At 37.2% G+C, this 17415-nt stretch overlaps 1 protein-coding gene across 5 annotated transcripts in view; it reads right to left on the reverse strand.

Moving 5' to 3' along the window:
- Prorp (protein only RNase P catalytic subunit) overlaps window positions 1-17415 on the reverse strand; it is a 126069-nt gene that overhangs the window by 78800 nt on the left and 29854 nt on the right. For 4 of the 5 annotated variants that reach the window (XM_074068150.1, XM_020180739.2, XM_074068149.1 and 1 more), the window contains exon 5: window positions 2584-2691. The exons of the other annotated variant lie outside the window; for it this stretch is intronic. In XM_074068150.1, the coding sequence (XP_073924251.1) occupies window positions 2584-2691 (108 nt within the window). The remainder of the gene's footprint in view (window positions 1-2583; window positions 2692-17415) is intronic. 5 annotated transcript variants of the gene reach the window in all.

Below are 17415 nucleotides of genomic sequence, written 5' to 3' on the forward strand. Positions count from 1 at the left end.
AGTTATATAATTATTTACACAGTTGGAGTTCAACTAGATTTTTTAAAATGGAAAAATACTGGAAGGAAATAAAACATTAATAGTGATTATTACTGAATGGTAGGATTGTATATGACTTCTTTTTTGTGCTTTACAAATTTTCTACATTGAACACACTGCTTTTATAATTAGAATAAAATACAATTTCTTTACACCATCATACTTATACTTTTCCTTATGTTTTTGATAGCACTCAAGTCAATTCTTAATTATTATCAAAATATCTGACCTAGATTGAATCTAATACTAAGGCAGAACTTTGCATTTTTTAACTTCATTGTCATAGATGACACGAGTGGAAAAAATTTTAAACTATCAGAGAAGGGTTTAATGAAAGAAAGAATTATTGTTCCAGTGGGAGTGCATTTGAATAGCAATCACAAAAATAGCTGTATTTTTTGAGTACTGTGTTATGTACCAAGTGCTTACATATATCAACTTATTCTTTACATTTCTATGAGATAGGTCCTGTTCTACCCCCTTTTTACAGATTAGGAAACTGAGGTAGAACGGTTAAGCAACTTGCACAGCCATGCAAGGTAAGTGGCAGAGCCAAGACTAACTCCAGAGGATTTGGCTCCAGAATCTCTATTCGAGACAGGGTCTCATGATGTAGCCTAGGCTGACCTCAAACCCATGACCTTCCTGCCTCAGTCTCCCAGGTGCTGGGATTCCAAGCACGTGTTGGAAAGCCTCTTTTGACAACCTAGAAAGTATTGTCAAGAAAAAGACTAAGCCACAAAAGGACTAACAGATTTTGCTGAGTGATCTTTTATTCTTTGTTCTCTGTTTGCCAAAATGTGCTAAAATCTTTCAAAATATACAAATTTATTTTCCATAATGGTTGGAGGACATGTCCACTATATCATCTTTAACATGTTACTTTCCCCAAAAAACTTACTCAAATTATGGCTCTATCTGGCAAACCTAATTTTTAGTGCTCTGTATGAACCTAAAAGTCAAATCAAAGCTAAATGAATATGAAACTTTATTTCTTACATATTAAATGGGGGAACTTTCTAGAATGGGCCATCCATCCTGAGCATAAGTGATAAATTCTTTTTTATTTTGCCATTGTCAATATTAGTGCCTCAATGTCTCTCTCAGGTACATAGGAGACACAAGTATTTTCAATTTCGTTTTGTGATTTTTTTTTAAATGAATTTAAAAGTACATATCTCCCTCCCCCACTCTTTTTTGGAATGCAGGGGATTGAACCTAGGGTCTTGTACATGCTAGGCAAGTACTCTACAATCTACAACTAAGCTTAAAATTTGTATTACGTGAGGACGAGGGGATGGCTCATATGGTAGAGCACCTGCTCAGCAACAGTGAGATCCTGAGTTCAAGCCCAAATGCTACACACCAAAAAAAGTACATACTTGATCATAAGAATGTAGGCATAAACATAAACAAAAGGCATACAAAGAACATGGGAGGCTGACAGAAGGATCACAGTTTGAGGCCAGCTTGGGCTATACAGTTCCAGGTCACACTGGGTCACATACCCTATCTCAATTCCACGTCCTCACTCATACCCCTCCAAAAGAAATTACTGTAAATCAAGCTTGTCCCTTGTTCATACTTAGGAGCTCTTCTAAATATAAATGACCAAACTGGAAAAATAGCATTTCTACATGTGAAAAAACTTTCACGTTGGCAGCAATTTTTAAGAAATAACATAGTTGGGGCAGGATGTGGCAGGGCATATCTGTAATCCCAGCACTTGGGAAGCTGAGGCAGGAGGATTGGGAGTTCCAGGTGAGCCTGGACTGTATAGCAAGGCACTGTTTGAAAAAAAAAAAAAAAGAAATAATTACAGTTTAACTACAGATGAATGTCCACAGATTGCCAATGATAAGAGCCACAAACCTAAAATCCAGGGACTCGCTACAATCTAATTTTGTTTTATTAAAGTTTGTTTTACAAAAAACCCCTCAAATTTCCTGATCTATAAAACAGGGGTTGGACTAGGGTATAGCTGCAGTGGTAAAGCACTTGCCTAAGTTCAAACTCCAATATTACCAGAAAAAGTATTATAAGACAGGGGTTAAAATTACTGCTCATTGCTGCTACAAAAAATCATGATATTCTTATTAGAAACTGCTAGGACAGTCAAAAATTGATAAAACGATTATGAAAGAAGAACTGCTAAATTTAGGAATACACTATGCTTGGAAGAACCCAATGTAAAGAATGATTCTAATATCTTGGTTCTATTTGGATATATTGCTAATTTTCAAATAGAGGGTTGTGACTCAGGGAAATGACAAAGTAACAGCAAAGAGAGAGTAGAGATAGAGGATGAGCTAAAGATTACACGGCAAGGGCAGATCTGCCCCCTTTGCCACAGTCCTTTGTGTAATTCCGCATGCTTTTCATTTCTTACTCCCAGCCTTTACAAGCCACTCACTTGCCAGGAATAAGAGAGCTTAATTTTAGAGGAAGAAGTGACAGGCAGCTAAGCCTCAAGGAAGATCACTAATGGGTACACTAAATTTCCAGAGAAATACCAGAGAATATCAAAATAAACCTTATACTTACAACTTGAGATTCACGAGCTTTAGGAAACATTTTGGCAACATTGAGGCCATCAATAACAATATCAAAAGGAGGACAGGATTTTACAAAGTTCTCAAATCTCTTCAGTTCCTAAAAAACAAAAGTCAGATAAAACATTAACAAGAACTTAGTAAAGATTTCACCCCCCCTTCCCCCTGGTACTGGGGTTTGAACTCAGAGCCTTTACCTTGAGCCACTCCATCAGCCCTTTTTTGTGAAGGGTTTTTTCAAGATAGGGTCTCACAAACTATTTGCCCCAGGCTGGCTTCAAACCTCGATCCTCCTGTTATCTGCCTCCTGAGTAGTTAGGATTACAGGTGTGAGCCACTGATGCCTGGCTTTACTAAGGATTTTATTATAAACTTAATGAGGTGACTTTTATTATCATTTCAATAATTCAAAATATTCCTCCCATAAAAATCCATACACAAGGGCTGGGGATGTGGCTCAAGTGGTAAGAGTGCCTGCCTAGCAAGCTCCAGGCTAAGTTCAAACCCCAGTACACCAAAAACAGATAAACCAAAAAAAAAAAAAAAATTCAAGCCGGGTGCCAGTGGCTCACTCACGTAATCCTACCTACTCTGGAGGCAGAGATCAGGAGGATCACGGTTCCAAGCCAGCCCAAAAAAATAGTTCGAAAGACCCATCCCAAACGCTTCACAAAAGACAGCTGATGGAGTGGATCAAGGTAAAGGTCCTGAGTTCAAACCCCAGTACAACAAAGAAAAAAAAATTCCATATACACAAAGCTGGACACTCAGCCCTATAATCCTATTCAGGAGGCAGAGATCAGGAGGATCACAATTTGAGGACAGATTGGGCAAAAAGTTCATAACCCCATCTCAACCAATAAAAAAAGGCTGGTTGTGGTGGTGGGATATGCCTGTGATCCCAGCTATGCCTGAAGCATAAATAGGAGAATAAAGGTTCAGATCAGATGGGGTAACATAAACACAAGACCTTATCTCAAAAACAACCAAAGCAAGGAGGACTGGAGGCATAGCTCAGATGGTAGAGTGCCTGCCTAGCAAGCTTAAGGTTCTGAGTTCAAACCTCAGTTCCGCCAAAACAACCCCAAATTTACACACACAGGCAGGCATGCTAGTATACATCTGTAACCCTAGCACTTCGAAGGCTAAGGCAGGAGGCTAGAGAGTACTGCCTGTACCATATAGTGAGCCTAGGGTCAGCCTGAATTATATAGAGAGACCCAGACCCTGACCCTGTCTCAAAAGAAGCAAAAAAAGGGGGGCTAGGAGCACACCTGTAAATTCCATCCCCAGGAGGATCATTGTTCAGGCTGGCCCAGGCAAAAACTAGAGATCCTATCTGAAAAATAATTAAAGCAAAAAGGGCTGGGAGTGTGGCTCCAGTGGTAGAGCGGCTCCAGTGGTAGAGCACCTGCTTAGCAAGCATAAGGTCCTAGCTGAACTTAAACCCCACTTAAAAAAAAAAAAAAAAGGAAACAAATAAACCTGAAAACCAAACAAACCCCCCACCGCAAAAAAAAAAACAACCCAAAATTTACACACACACATTCTTCCAAAATGCAATGTAAAATTTGAAAAAGTCAGCTTAATGGTATTCTTTTATAATTTACACTTCACAGAGTACCTTCATACACAATTTGATTTGATCTATAGTCAGACTATATAGGCTGCTAAACTGACCCACATGATAGCTATGGAGACTGAACTGTCACAATTTTGAAACCCTACAAACGAAGAAGTGAACCTCATATATGTGAGTCTACCAGTGCATTTGTGATGAAAAAGTATGGCACTAAAATTTTTAGCTCTTTTGTTGATAGGCTTTTGTTTACTTATAGCTATTTTGAAGAGTTGAAGAGTCACCCCCCCAAAAAAATTCATTCAACAAGTATTTGTTGAACACCTACTATGTGCTTAGCACTTTACCAAAAAGACAAAAATTCCTAACTTAATGGAGCTTTGTGGAAGGACACACAAATAAACCAAATAAGTTATATTAAATGTCAAATGAGGAGGCTGAGGCAGGAGGATCAAGAGTTTGAAGCCAGCCCTGGGCTACACAGTAAGATGCCATCTCAAAAAACCAAAAACTAAAACCAAACGTCAAGTGCCAAGAGGGATATACAAAGGGGAGCGGGTTCCACCAACTTCTGGCAATGATGGAATAGTTTGAACTAGACTACCAAAATAATAGCAATTCTAGATTAAAAATGAACTAAGTATTTGAAGGTACTAAAGAATGACCAAAAGCATGCAGAAACTGGAAAGGACATGGTACGTGAAAGGTTTGCTAGTTTAGAAACGTGTCTGAAAATTCTTTGACACTCCTCCCTAATTCCCTACACTTGAATATGGGTTCTCCTTTTCGAGTGCCTCAATGAATGGCAGGAGGCAGAAGTGAGGCTTGTTTAGAAGTGAGGCTTCTATATATAGACACATACAAAAGCTCTAAATGACTACATAAAAAGAAGAAATGCCTGCAATCATTCATCTAAGTTTTTGCTTTAAGCAGCTAGAAGAAGAGCCAGACATGGTGGACGTATAATACCAGCACTTGGGAGTCTAAGGCAAGACTTACGAGTTCGAGGCCAACCTGAGCTACATAGTGAGTTCAAGGCCTGCTTAGGCTACACAGTGAGACCCTGTCTCAAATAAATAAATAAATAAATAAATAAAGCTGGGGATATAGCTTAGTGGTACAGTGCTTGCCTAGCCTAAGCAATGTCCTGGGTTCAATCTAGCACTGAAGAAAAAAAAAAAAAAAGAGAAAGAATGTTGAATTTCACAGGAAGTAAAATAATAAAAAGCAGAAATAGCAAGGAAATGGTAGCTTATACCTGTAATCCTAGCTACTCAGGAGGCAGAGATCAGAAGGATCATGGTTCATAGCTAGCCCATGCAAATAGTTCTTGAGACCCTATCTTGAAAATACCCAACACATAAAAGGGCTGGCTGAGTGACTCACGTGGTAGAGTGCCTGCCTAGCAAGAGTGAGGCCCTGAGTTCAAACTCCAATGCCACCAAAAAAAAAAAAGAAAAAGGAAAAAAACAGAAATAGAAGTAAAAATATATTTAAACAAAGCAAAGTTTGCAAAAATATAATTTAAAATTATTTAAGGATCAAAAACCTAAATCTAAATGCCCAATGAAGATTCTGGAAGAAAACAGAAAAATTCTTTGCAATACCAGGATAGGCAAAAAATTTCTTGAATAGGCTGAAGGTGTGGCTCAGTAACAGAGTGTTTGTCTAGCATGCATGAGACCCTGGGTTTGATCCCTAGTACAAAAAAAAAATTTGTTAGGTGATACACACACTACCCATTTAGAGGTCTCCTTGATATGAAGCCTCTCGGAAACATAATTTTTGCAATATTCTAGTCAAAAATACATTCAGGGAATTGGAAATATCAGATAAACCTAAATTAAGACATTCCACAAAATAACAGGCCCTATTTTTTTTTTAAGTGGAAGCTCAAGAAAGATAACTGAGATCTTTTTGCATTGAGATAGGGTCTCACTAGGTAGCCCAGGCTGGCCTCAAACTTGTGATTCTCTGGCCTCAGCTTTCTGACAACTAGGATTACAGCCATGGAGTACCACACCTTGCAAAAACTGAGATTTTTGTTTTTATTCTGGAGATTAAGAGACCAAAGAGACACAACTAAAACCCAATGTGTAATCCTAAACTAGACCTATGGGAAAAAAAAGCTTATAAAGACCATTACTGGGAGAAGTGACAGAAACTGAGTATCAAGTGTGGATTAGGTAATATTATTACTAGTGCTACAAAGATGAAGAATTCCTTTTGGGCCAATAGTCCTTAGGGAGAACTCCCAGTGAGATATCATTACACACTCACTAGAAAATCTAGAAATTAACAGACTGACCTTAACAAGTGTGTGGAGCAGCTAGAGCTACCAAACACTGCTGGCAGGAATGAAGAAGGCTACAACTTTGGAAAACAATTTGGTAATTTCTTCCAAAGTTCAGCAAACACACAATTGAGCAATCCCACTTCTAGCATGTATAGAAAAGAAAAACACACCCACACAAAGACATGAATATTAACAGTAGCTTTATACCTAATTGCCAAAACTAGAAACAATTGAACTGGTGAATGAAAAAAGTAGTACATCTAGACAATTGGAATACTACTCACCTATCAAACAAACTATTGATATACACACAGCATGGATGAATCTCAAGCTGAGCATTGTGGTTCCCAACGAGGTCCAGATACTTGGGAGACTGAGGCAGGAGGATAACTCATGCTCATGAGTTTAAGATCAATCTGGTAACATGGTGAAACCCCATCTCAAAAAACAAATCACCAGATATGCACAAGTTCAAGACCAATATGGATAAATTTCAAATGAATAATGCTAAATGAAAGAAGGCAGACAGAAGTGGCTACTTAATACTGTATTTTCCATTTACACAAAATTCTAAAAATGGTAATACTGCATGTGCCAACTGCAAGCAGATTAAGGGCTCTGGGGAGTTGGGAGAGAGACTGACTGTAATGGATACAAGGGAACTTTCTTGGGTGATGATTATCACACACTGTATACATTTGTCAGAACTCACTGAACTGTATATACCTAATTTTATTATATGTAAATTACACCTTAATAAAGCTGCTGATTTAAAAACAAAAAAGCCAGGCATGCTGGGGTACGCCGATTATCTCAGCATTCAGGAGGCTTAGGTAAGTTCAAGGCCAGCATGGAAGCATAGCAAGATCCTGTCTCAAAAAAAACTAAATAAGTTAAATAAATAAATATGAACAAAAATGCTAATTCCAATACTTTAAATGACCATTGGGTTCTATGTACACTGTCATTTCTCACTTCAGTAGCTTTTCTATCCCTGCTAACTCCTGGTACCTTACAATTCCTTCCCAAAACATTGTTTTAAAATCTCTCTGCTCAAATGTATTTCCTACAAGATGTTTAGAAAGTTCCACTTAAAATCAAAATTAACTAAATATTGGTTGGAATAGGGATATTATTTTTTATAAATGAAAATAAAAATGTCAACGTTAAAAGTTTATATTAAACATGATAAATTTTTGTTTCAATCCATATATTTAAATGAAGCAAGGGAAACAAAACAGTGCATTAAATTTCTAACATTCACGAATAACCAGAATGGAAAATATTTTCCATTGTACTATTCATTTATCATGTTGGTGCTGCTTTTAGCACTATATTATATTCATCTTGAGAGTAAGGATGAACTAAGATAGTTCAATTTTATTTATTTATATATATTTTTTGCGGTACTGGGGCTTGAACTCAGGACCTTCACCTTGAGCCACTCCACCAGCCCTTTTTGTGATGGGTGTTTTCAAGATAGGGTCTTGTAAACTATTTGCCCAGACTGGCTTTGAACCTCAGTCCTCCTAATCTGTCTCTTGAGTAGCTAGGATTACAGGTGTGAGCTACCAGCACCCGGCAAGACAGTTTAATTTTACTGGCAAAATGGACATCTGAAAAAAAAAAAATCAAGAGTTAAACTAGATAATTCATAAAATCCCCTTCTAGTTCTGGTAGTCTAAGAAGTTAACAGCACTTGGTAATCCCTTAAAAATCACAGAATGGAAAAGGGTATACTTGAGATGGTTTATCTGAAAGGATAATCTCAGGAGCCTCTGTACAATCATCAGGACATGTAATAAAATCCCCATCCATCTCTAGCTTCTGCCTAGAGACAGAAAAATCAGATTATTAGGCTGCTTTTTTCTTCCCATTATTAAAGTTCCACTTACCAGTTAAATTACTAGTCAGGAATTCCCTGTAATACTTTCAGTGGGCCCCCAAATGCTCACTTTTCACACTTAGCATGTATCACTGAACTCAAAAACCACTCAGTAGGCTGGGCAGATAAGGAATGACAAAGAAAAAGCTGACCTACGAAGATAGCACACACCAAATATGGCAAAGTGGTACTGTAGCTGTTTTAACAGAAGATAAATTTGAATAATTGACTGCATATTGGCCAATGACCTGGAGTATGAAAATCCACTCACATCTTAATCATTTGTTACCTGACTGTCACTAAAAGTGTTTTTTCCCCTGAAGAGTTTGAGATATAATTAATAAAATTCACCCCTTTGAAGGTATAACCCACAGGGTTGTACAACATCACCACAATCTAATTTCATAACACTTGTCCCTCCTAAAAGAGATACTCTACTCTCACTGACAGTAAATCTCATTTCCCTTCCCCATGACAAAACAACCAACAATCTACTTTCTGTCTTTATAAATTTGTTTATTCAGAGTACTTACTATCAACCGAATCATATAAATTTGTAACTGACTTCTTTCACTTAGCAAGATTTCAAAGTTTATCCATGTTGTGACATAAATCAATATTTCAATTTTTTTTATAGTCTGGGGATTGAGCCCAGGGTCTCATGCATGCTAGGCAAGTGCTCTACAACTGAGCTACATCTCCAGTCCTATTTCTTTTTATTGCCAAATAATATCCCATTTATAGGGATATATATTATTTATCCACTCATCAGTTGGTGGCTATTTGGATTGTTTCCATTTTGGGCTACTATGAATAATGCTGCTATGAACACTTGTGTACAAATTTTGCATGGGTGTACATTTTCATTTCTTATGGAATACCTAAAAATGGTTTTGTCAGGTCGTATGGTAACTCTATATTTAATAAAAACTTTTTGATAGACCGCCCGACACTTTTCTAAGTAGCTATACCATTTTTCTTCTCCCACTGCAATACGTAAGGGCTTTAACTTCTCTACATCCTCAACATGGTCTTTTATTACAGTCATGCTTATGATTATGATGTGGCATTTCTTGTATTTTTGTTGTCGTCGTTTTGGGTGGCATGAGGACAGGATCTCACTATGTGGCCCATGCTGGCCTGGAACTTGCTGTATAGACCAGGTTTGTCTTGAATTCACTATTCTTCTGGGATTTTAGAGGTGCACCACAGTGCCTGGTTCTTCATTGTAGTTTTGCTGTGCACTTGCCTGATGACTAGTGATGTGGAGCATCATTTCATGTTCATTGGCCTACAAGGAACTTTTCATTTTTATAGATATGAGCTCTATCAATCCAACATGTATCTCTAACTTCTATCATCTTTGCTCATTTTATGCTTTTAAGCTTAAATCTGAAAAATGTAACTGCAAAGGAATTATAAATATAATTTACCGAAGCTGTTAACTCAAATGCCTGGAGGGACCAGGCAGGCAAAATAAATAACTAAAATGAGCCAAATATAAAAAAATACAACAGAGCTAGCAAAACTAACAAATAGGAAATGGCAGAGACCTCACTGTTCAAGATTTGAGAAGGAGCGGTACAGACTGTGACAAAAGAAAAGTGTAGGTGACGTCTACAGGAAGCATTGCAGTGCTAAGTCCACTACCTGTTGCCACACAGGAGAGTCAAAAATCTGGCATTCAGAAACACAGTTGGCTCACCATATCCATAGATTTTTTTATCCCTGGACTCGTAGCTGACTGGAAATATTCAGGAATAAAAAATTCCAGAAAGTTCCAAAAAGCAAAACTTGAATTTGTTGCATGCCAAATACTACACTAAATCCATGCAAATGAATGGATGTGTAGGAACACTGTGCTGTGGCCTCCTAACATTTCAACAGCTCCTGAGCCTCTGCAGCCTTTGACTGAGCCCTGGTCACCTGTGTCTCATTTGTGTATTATGCAGTTTAGCCTAGTCTGGTTGGGTCTGTACTGAACATGTACAGACTTTTTTTCTTATCACAATTCCCTAATAAATACAATTTAACAACTCTTTACATGTCATTTACGTTGCATTAGATATTATATAATCTAGGGATGACTTCAAAGTACAGTCATGTGCTACAGATTTATGATTTAGTCAGTCAGAGACCTCATACACTACATATACAACAGTAATCCCTTAAGATTTTATTGCCTAGTGACAATGTAGCAGTCTTAGTTTGTATAAGAACCTTCCATGATGTATGCACAATGAGGAAATAACTTAATGATGTACTTCTCAGAATATATCCCTGTTGTTATGGTTGTATACAGGAGAGGATGTGCATAGGTTATATTCAAACACTGGACTATTTTTTACAAGGGACTTTTGAGCACCTGTGGATTTTGATATTCACAGAGGATCCTGGAACCAATCCTCCCGGATACTAAGAGACAGATCATTAAGTAATTCTTTTTAAAAAAAAAACAAAACATAAGTTCAAACAAATTACATAAATGGTTAGATTTTACTCTTAGGTCACAAGTTTATAATACATTCATTTGGTCAGTCAACAAACTTTTATTGAGCACTAGTTGATGTCAAACAATGTTCCAATTTCTAGGAGTATGACAGTGAACAAAACCCCTGCCCTCAAGGAGTTTATATCCCACTGGAAAAGTAGTAACAACGTAACAAATATTTTATTTTTGGCATAGAAAAGTGTTACTACTCAGCTTTGTGTCACTATAATGAACTATCTGAGCTATTAAACTTATAAAGAGGAAAAGGTTTTGGCTCACACTTTTAGAGGTTCTAATCCATGATTAGGTGGGCCCACTGCTTTTAGGGCTCTGGTAGCGGATAATGGTAGGGAGCACATGGTGCAGAAAACTGCTTACCTCATGGCCAGAAAGCACGAGAGAAGGGGGTCAGGGTCTCACAATGCCCTTTGAGAGTACATCCCCAATGACTTAAGGTCCTCTCAGCAGGCTTCACCTCCAACAGTGCCTCCCTGGGGACCAAGTCTTTAATACGTGGGTCTTTGGGTAACACTCAATGTTCAAACTAAGTGTCTTCAAGGAAACTTAAGCAGGGTAAGGTATTAGTCACAATCTCTCAGCCTCTCTCTCTATTTTAGATACGGTGAACACAGGCCTTTCCAATGGAGTATCATATGAACCAGAGACCTGAGGCAGTAAACTGGTCCCTCAGGAAAAGCCTGTCAAGACCTCACTGAATGAAAAAGCTTTGCATGCTTGAGGATTAACAACTGGGCAATTTAGAAGCTGAAAGAACAATTATGAAGACTGTACGTGACTACATTGTGAGTTCAAAATAAAAAAAAAACAACTCTTGCCTGCTACTACAATAAGGAAAAGAGTAAATAAATGTAAATATTCTTAAACAGTCAAAAGTTTTAAATTCTTTACCTTATCCAACTTCATATTAGAACAAATGAAGAAGCACAATTGATATTTATTATTTTGTTATTTTTGTCTAGTCACAAGTGAACAGTAAAATGATCCACAGATGTATAGCAAGATACAAATTTAGAGCTGGGCATGGTGAAACATGCCTATAATCTTAGCATTTGGGAGGCCTAAGCAAGAGGATGGTAAGGCCAGCCTGGGCTACATAGTGAGCTTGGGCTTCAAGATGAAGCCCTGTCTCAGAGAAAGAAAAAGAGGCTGGTGGAGTGGTTCAAGTGGTAGAGCAACTGTCTAACAAGTGTGAGGCCCTGAGTTCAAACCCCAGGACAACCAAAAAAAGAAGAAATGACATTGTTTATACACTACACATGACACGAGATCTAGAACAGACATGACTTCAGTATGTATTCTCAAAGAGCTGACCTTATGTTTATAGATGGGTCTCACACCCTACATGACAGAATTTTTTCTTCTATTTATTTCTCCCATGTATTATGTGAGAAACTTAACAGGGTAAGCAAGTGATTTTTCTCAATAAGCGAAGAAATTCTACACCTTTTTAAAAACTTATTTGAAAATTGAAACTCTTTAATTATTTGGAATGATGGCCCATGATTATGATGGCTTACTTCTGTTCTTAAAACAGAAGTGGCTCTCACACCTGTAATAACAACTACACAGGAGGATCTCCGCTGTTCAAAGCCAACCCCAGTAAATAGTTCATTGAGACCCTATCTTGAAAATACACAACACAAAAAAGGATTGGCAGAGTGGCTCAAGTGTTAGAGCACTGCCTAGCAAGTGTGAGGCCTGAATTTGCCACCAAAAAAAAAAAACAAACAAAAAAACCAAAAATCTTTGATATAAATCTTACCAAATTCAAAACAGATTTTTTTTGGTTAATTAATGTTCTAGAATAGCAACTAAGAAGAAACAGGAAATTAATAACACATTCAAAGCATTACAGCATAAGAAAATTCAGTGATCCTAACAAGTAACCAATGTATTTCAAACACAAGATAATATTTTCTAAAGATTAGTAGAAAAGGAGTATTAAATGGCTCTAGTCACACTAGAAGTGGAAAAACAGGGGAATACCAGCTATTTTGGTTGAAAGTAATGCTCTAAACATAAGAGCATCAATAAAAAATGTATCTCTACATCTAATGGCCAAAGTACTTCATGTAACTTTTTTAAACCATGGGATCTAAATCAATCCTAAATAAAAAGAACACCCAGTTGGACATGGTGGAGCACACTTGTAATTCCACCACTTGTGAGGCTAAGACAGAAGGATCATGAGTTGAAGGTCGGCCCAGGCTATGCAGTGAGACCTCACCTCAAAAAGAAAAAGAGAAACACTAATATGGCTATCTTAATGCAAGTAGGAGAAAAAAGAAGCCATGTCTGGAAAGTGCCACTATAACCTAAAATTAATACAGAGGGGGTTGGCAGAGTGGCTCAGAGTGGCTTAAGTGGTAGAGTGCCTGCCTTGCAAGCATGAGGTTCTGAGTTCAAACCCCAGTACTATCACTTGAGCAACACCCAACAAAAATACTTTGAATGCATGTTGAACTTGCAAGAAAAAAAAATCTCCAAGTGGCAGAGATGAAGCCAGATCTTTGAAAATCACAACAGTAAGGATAAGAGTTGATACAGATGTTGTGCAGGGGAGAAGTGTGAGGAGAAGTGGGATGGATGTTAGTAAACAGAGGTCTGACTATTGATGCTCCCGTGAGAAATGAGACCCAGCAAACCTGCCCAGACAAGGGGAGAATTTAGAAGAAAACTCCTGAATAAAACAGGAGCCTTTATAAACGAACAAAGTACACAAGTTTTTCTATCTCTGCCAGGGAGCTAAGTAAGAAAAAAAAAAGAAATCCCTTAAAAAAGAAACAACCACAAAAAAGGGTGATGGAAGGAGTGGAAAGGAGGGAGGGAAGAGACAGAAGGGCAAGAGAGGGAGGGAGGGAGGAAGAAGAGAGGGAGGGAGGGAGGAAGAAGAGAGGGAGGGAGGGAGGAAGGGAGAGAGGAAGGAAGGAAGGGAAGGAAAAGTAATCTGAAATTTGGGCATTAAATGGGTTTGGGATGAAAATTTACACAAATCGTATGTTCAATACAAAAATCATCATGCTCCCACCAAAGAATTAATACAAAAGCTAGCCTTAGTCGAGTAATATCTCTTGAACACTTGGCAGAAGCTAACAAAACCTCTCTAAAGAGACAAATACCAGCAATCCAGGTCACAAAGGAATTCTCATAGAATAAATCCCTCTAGAAATGAATCCATCAGTTCAAAACTATAAAACACAAGAGGAAACAATCCACCACAACTAATAAAAGGATTATCATGCAAAGAACTCAGGATAAAGGATAATAGAAAAATCCAAACGACAATATGAAACAGTTTTGTAAATGCCAGGCATGGTGACACACACGTGCAATCCCAACAATTGAAAGGCTGAGGCAAGAGGATAATAAACAGGAAGCCAACCTAGGTTACATAGTAAAACTCTGTCTTAAAAAACAAAGTAACCCTTCCTTCTTTCCTTCCTTTCTTTCTTGCTTCCTCTCTCCCTTTCTTTCCTTCCTTCCCTCCCCCCCTCCTTTTTTTCCAATGTGGTAAAATATGTATAAAATTTACCATTCTACCCATTTTTAAGTGTACAATTCAGCAGCACTACATATATTCACAATGTTGTACAATCCTTACCACTATTCATCTTCCAAACTAAACTCTGTGCCCATTAAATAATAACTTTCTATTCTCCCTTAAAAAATAAATGAAGAACAGATAATTTTGTAAAACTTTAAAAAAGCAAAAAACAAGTATCAAAATCATAAGAAATAAGAGATCATGAAAAAAGGAGAGAAAAATCTGAAAGAAGTTCTAAAATTAAAATTCTAAAACAAATGAAATTAAGTAGAATGGGGGAAAATCCAAATAAATGTCCATGAACTGGTGAATACATAAATTGTGGAATATTCTTATACTAGAATACTACTCAGCAATGAAAAAAAACCCATGAATACATGTAAAGACACAAACTCAAAATACATTTAAAACTAAATATTAACACACTATAAGAAATAACAAGTAAAAAAACTGAATATTCTATGATTTTCTTTACATAAAATTTTTAGTAAAAAATAAAACTACATAGAGAGCAGATGAGTGTTTGCTGAGGCTGGGCTAAGAGCAGGATTAACTTCAAAAGGATCAGATGAAATTTCCGGGGGTGACAGAGTAGTCTAAGACTGTCTACTACAATGATAGTCATACAAGTGTGGAAATAATCCAAAATCATTAAACATAAGATTCAGATGATACATCTGAAGCAAGCGGTAGCAAACTGGATGACAGATCTGAAAAATTTACCCAAAATATAACTCAAATGTATAAAATGAAATATATGAAAGACAAACTAAGAGACATAGAGGAGAAAGTGAAAGCATACAATAAAACTCTAATAGGAATTTCAGAAGAAGCAATGTTTGGAGATACAAAAGCTGAGAGTTATTTAGAATTGATTCAAAACATGAAAGTTCAGTTTCCAGAAGCTCAGTGAATCTCAAGCCGGAAAAATAAATACACCCACACCTAGATACCTCACAGAGAAACGGTAGAAGAGAAAAACAAAAATCTTTTAAAAAATGAGAATAGAGATGATCTACAATGGAACAAAATTGGATGGAAAGCAAATTTCTCAATAGTAACAATAAAGAAGACAATGGAATACTATCCTCAAAGTATTGAGAGAAAATACTAAATTCTGTGTAGTTAAATTATCATTCAAGTAAGTGAGGATACACTAGAGACCCTTGCACAACAATGTTTATTGCAGCGCTGTTCACAATAGCCATGCTATGGAACAACCCAGATCCCTACAACTGATTAATGGATTAAGAAAATGTGATACACACACACACAATGGAGTTTTATTTTAGCCATAAGGAAGAACAGAACTGTGTAGTTTGAAGATAAATGAGTGTAACTGGAGGACATCATGTTAAGTGAAGTAAGCCAGATTCAGAAAGAAAAAGGCTGCATGTTTTCTCTCATATGTGGAAGATAGATCCAAAAGATAAATATATACATAAAAACAAACATGATTATATACAAACACATACATAGAACATGTTTGTAATAGTGGAACTACTCTATGGAACTTGGGGCAGGAGGGAAAGAAAAAAATGATAGTCAACAATGTTGAAATACATTACTTCTGTATAGATAGAGGATATAACATTATGTATTGAAAGCTGTTGAATAATGGAAGGTGGAAGGGAAGGAATGAAGGAGTTAATGGAAGGGGTTGAACTAACCAAAGTAAAGTAAACTCAGTGGGGATACACTGAGAAGCCCCTTTGTCAGAACACTGACTTTGGAATTAATAACAAAAGACAGAACTGTAAAATAGGAACAAAGGGAGGGGCATACTTGTAAGGGGAGAAGGTGAATGAAGGAGATGAAGGCGAGGGAATATGGTTGATAGGCTTCATATACATATACGAAATACAATGATGAAACCTCTTGCAATTGCTTTAAGTAAGGCAGACAGGAGGGTTACAGGGGAAGGGAGGAGATGGTAGAAGCAATCTAACCAATATATAATGTAAGGCTATTTGGAATTATCACAATGAATCCCCCCTGTTCAACAAATATATCTTAATAAAAATGGAAAAAAATATCATTCAAGTAAGCAAAATACAGACATTTTCAAAGAATGAAATAGTTTACCACTTTCAGCCTGTCAATGAAAGACTGTTATTCAGTTCACTAGGAAGTTTGAGGTTTGGTGAGAATGCCAGGGCTGGAGCTATAGAGATCTGTGTGGCATACACATAGTAAAGAAAATCAAATGGCTGGATGAAATGTATGCAGAGTGGGTAGAACAAGAAAAAAAGAAAATTCCAGGAAGTCAGAGCCCTGGATACACCAAAAACTTAGGCACTGGACAGAAGACTTACAAACTACTGCTGAATTGACTTCTGACGTCTCTTATGCTATTCATGCCAGTCACACTGTAAGCTCTCTGAGTGGCAATATGGTATGAAAGGAGGAAAGGCTTTTGGAGTCAGACAGCTTTGAGCTTTGTCACTCACTGGTGATCCATGGCCAAATGGTAACTGCTCTGAATCTCATTGATAAAAACAAACATCTACCTTGCAGTGTTGTGTAGAGGAATAAACAAATATGAAACATATCACAGTTCTCCTACCTTGCTGGATACAGTGATCATATTCACACCCCATCGTGTTCTCGCCCCTCTCCAACTACCTTCCTCCCACCAGTGCCTCTCTTATTTTTTTTTTTAGGTCTATCAAGATTTCACATATGAGAGAAAACATGTGTCTTTCTGAATCTGGATTATTTCACTTAACACAACTGTCACTTTCATCCATCGTCTTTCAAACAATATAATTTTTCTTCTTTATTGCTAAGTAAATTTTTTTCTTTATTGCTCCACTGTGTATATAGACCACATTTTCTTTATCCATTCATTGGTTGTTGGGCACCTAGGCTGATTCCACACCTTTACCAGATAAACTGGATCAACTTCCAGATAGGTCTAGATGATCTGAAAGGTGGAAATGCCAGCATCCAAGGGCACAAAGGAGTTAAATGCACTATGCATTTGCCTGGAAATTGTTGAGCACTCA

The sequence above is a fragment of the Castor canadensis genome, chromosome 3, assembly GCF_047511655.1.
Source record: "Castor canadensis chromosome 3, mCasCan1.hap1v2, whole genome shotgun sequence".
NCBI classification, from domain to species: Eukaryota; Metazoa; Chordata; class Mammalia; order Rodentia; family Castoridae; genus Castor; species Castor canadensis.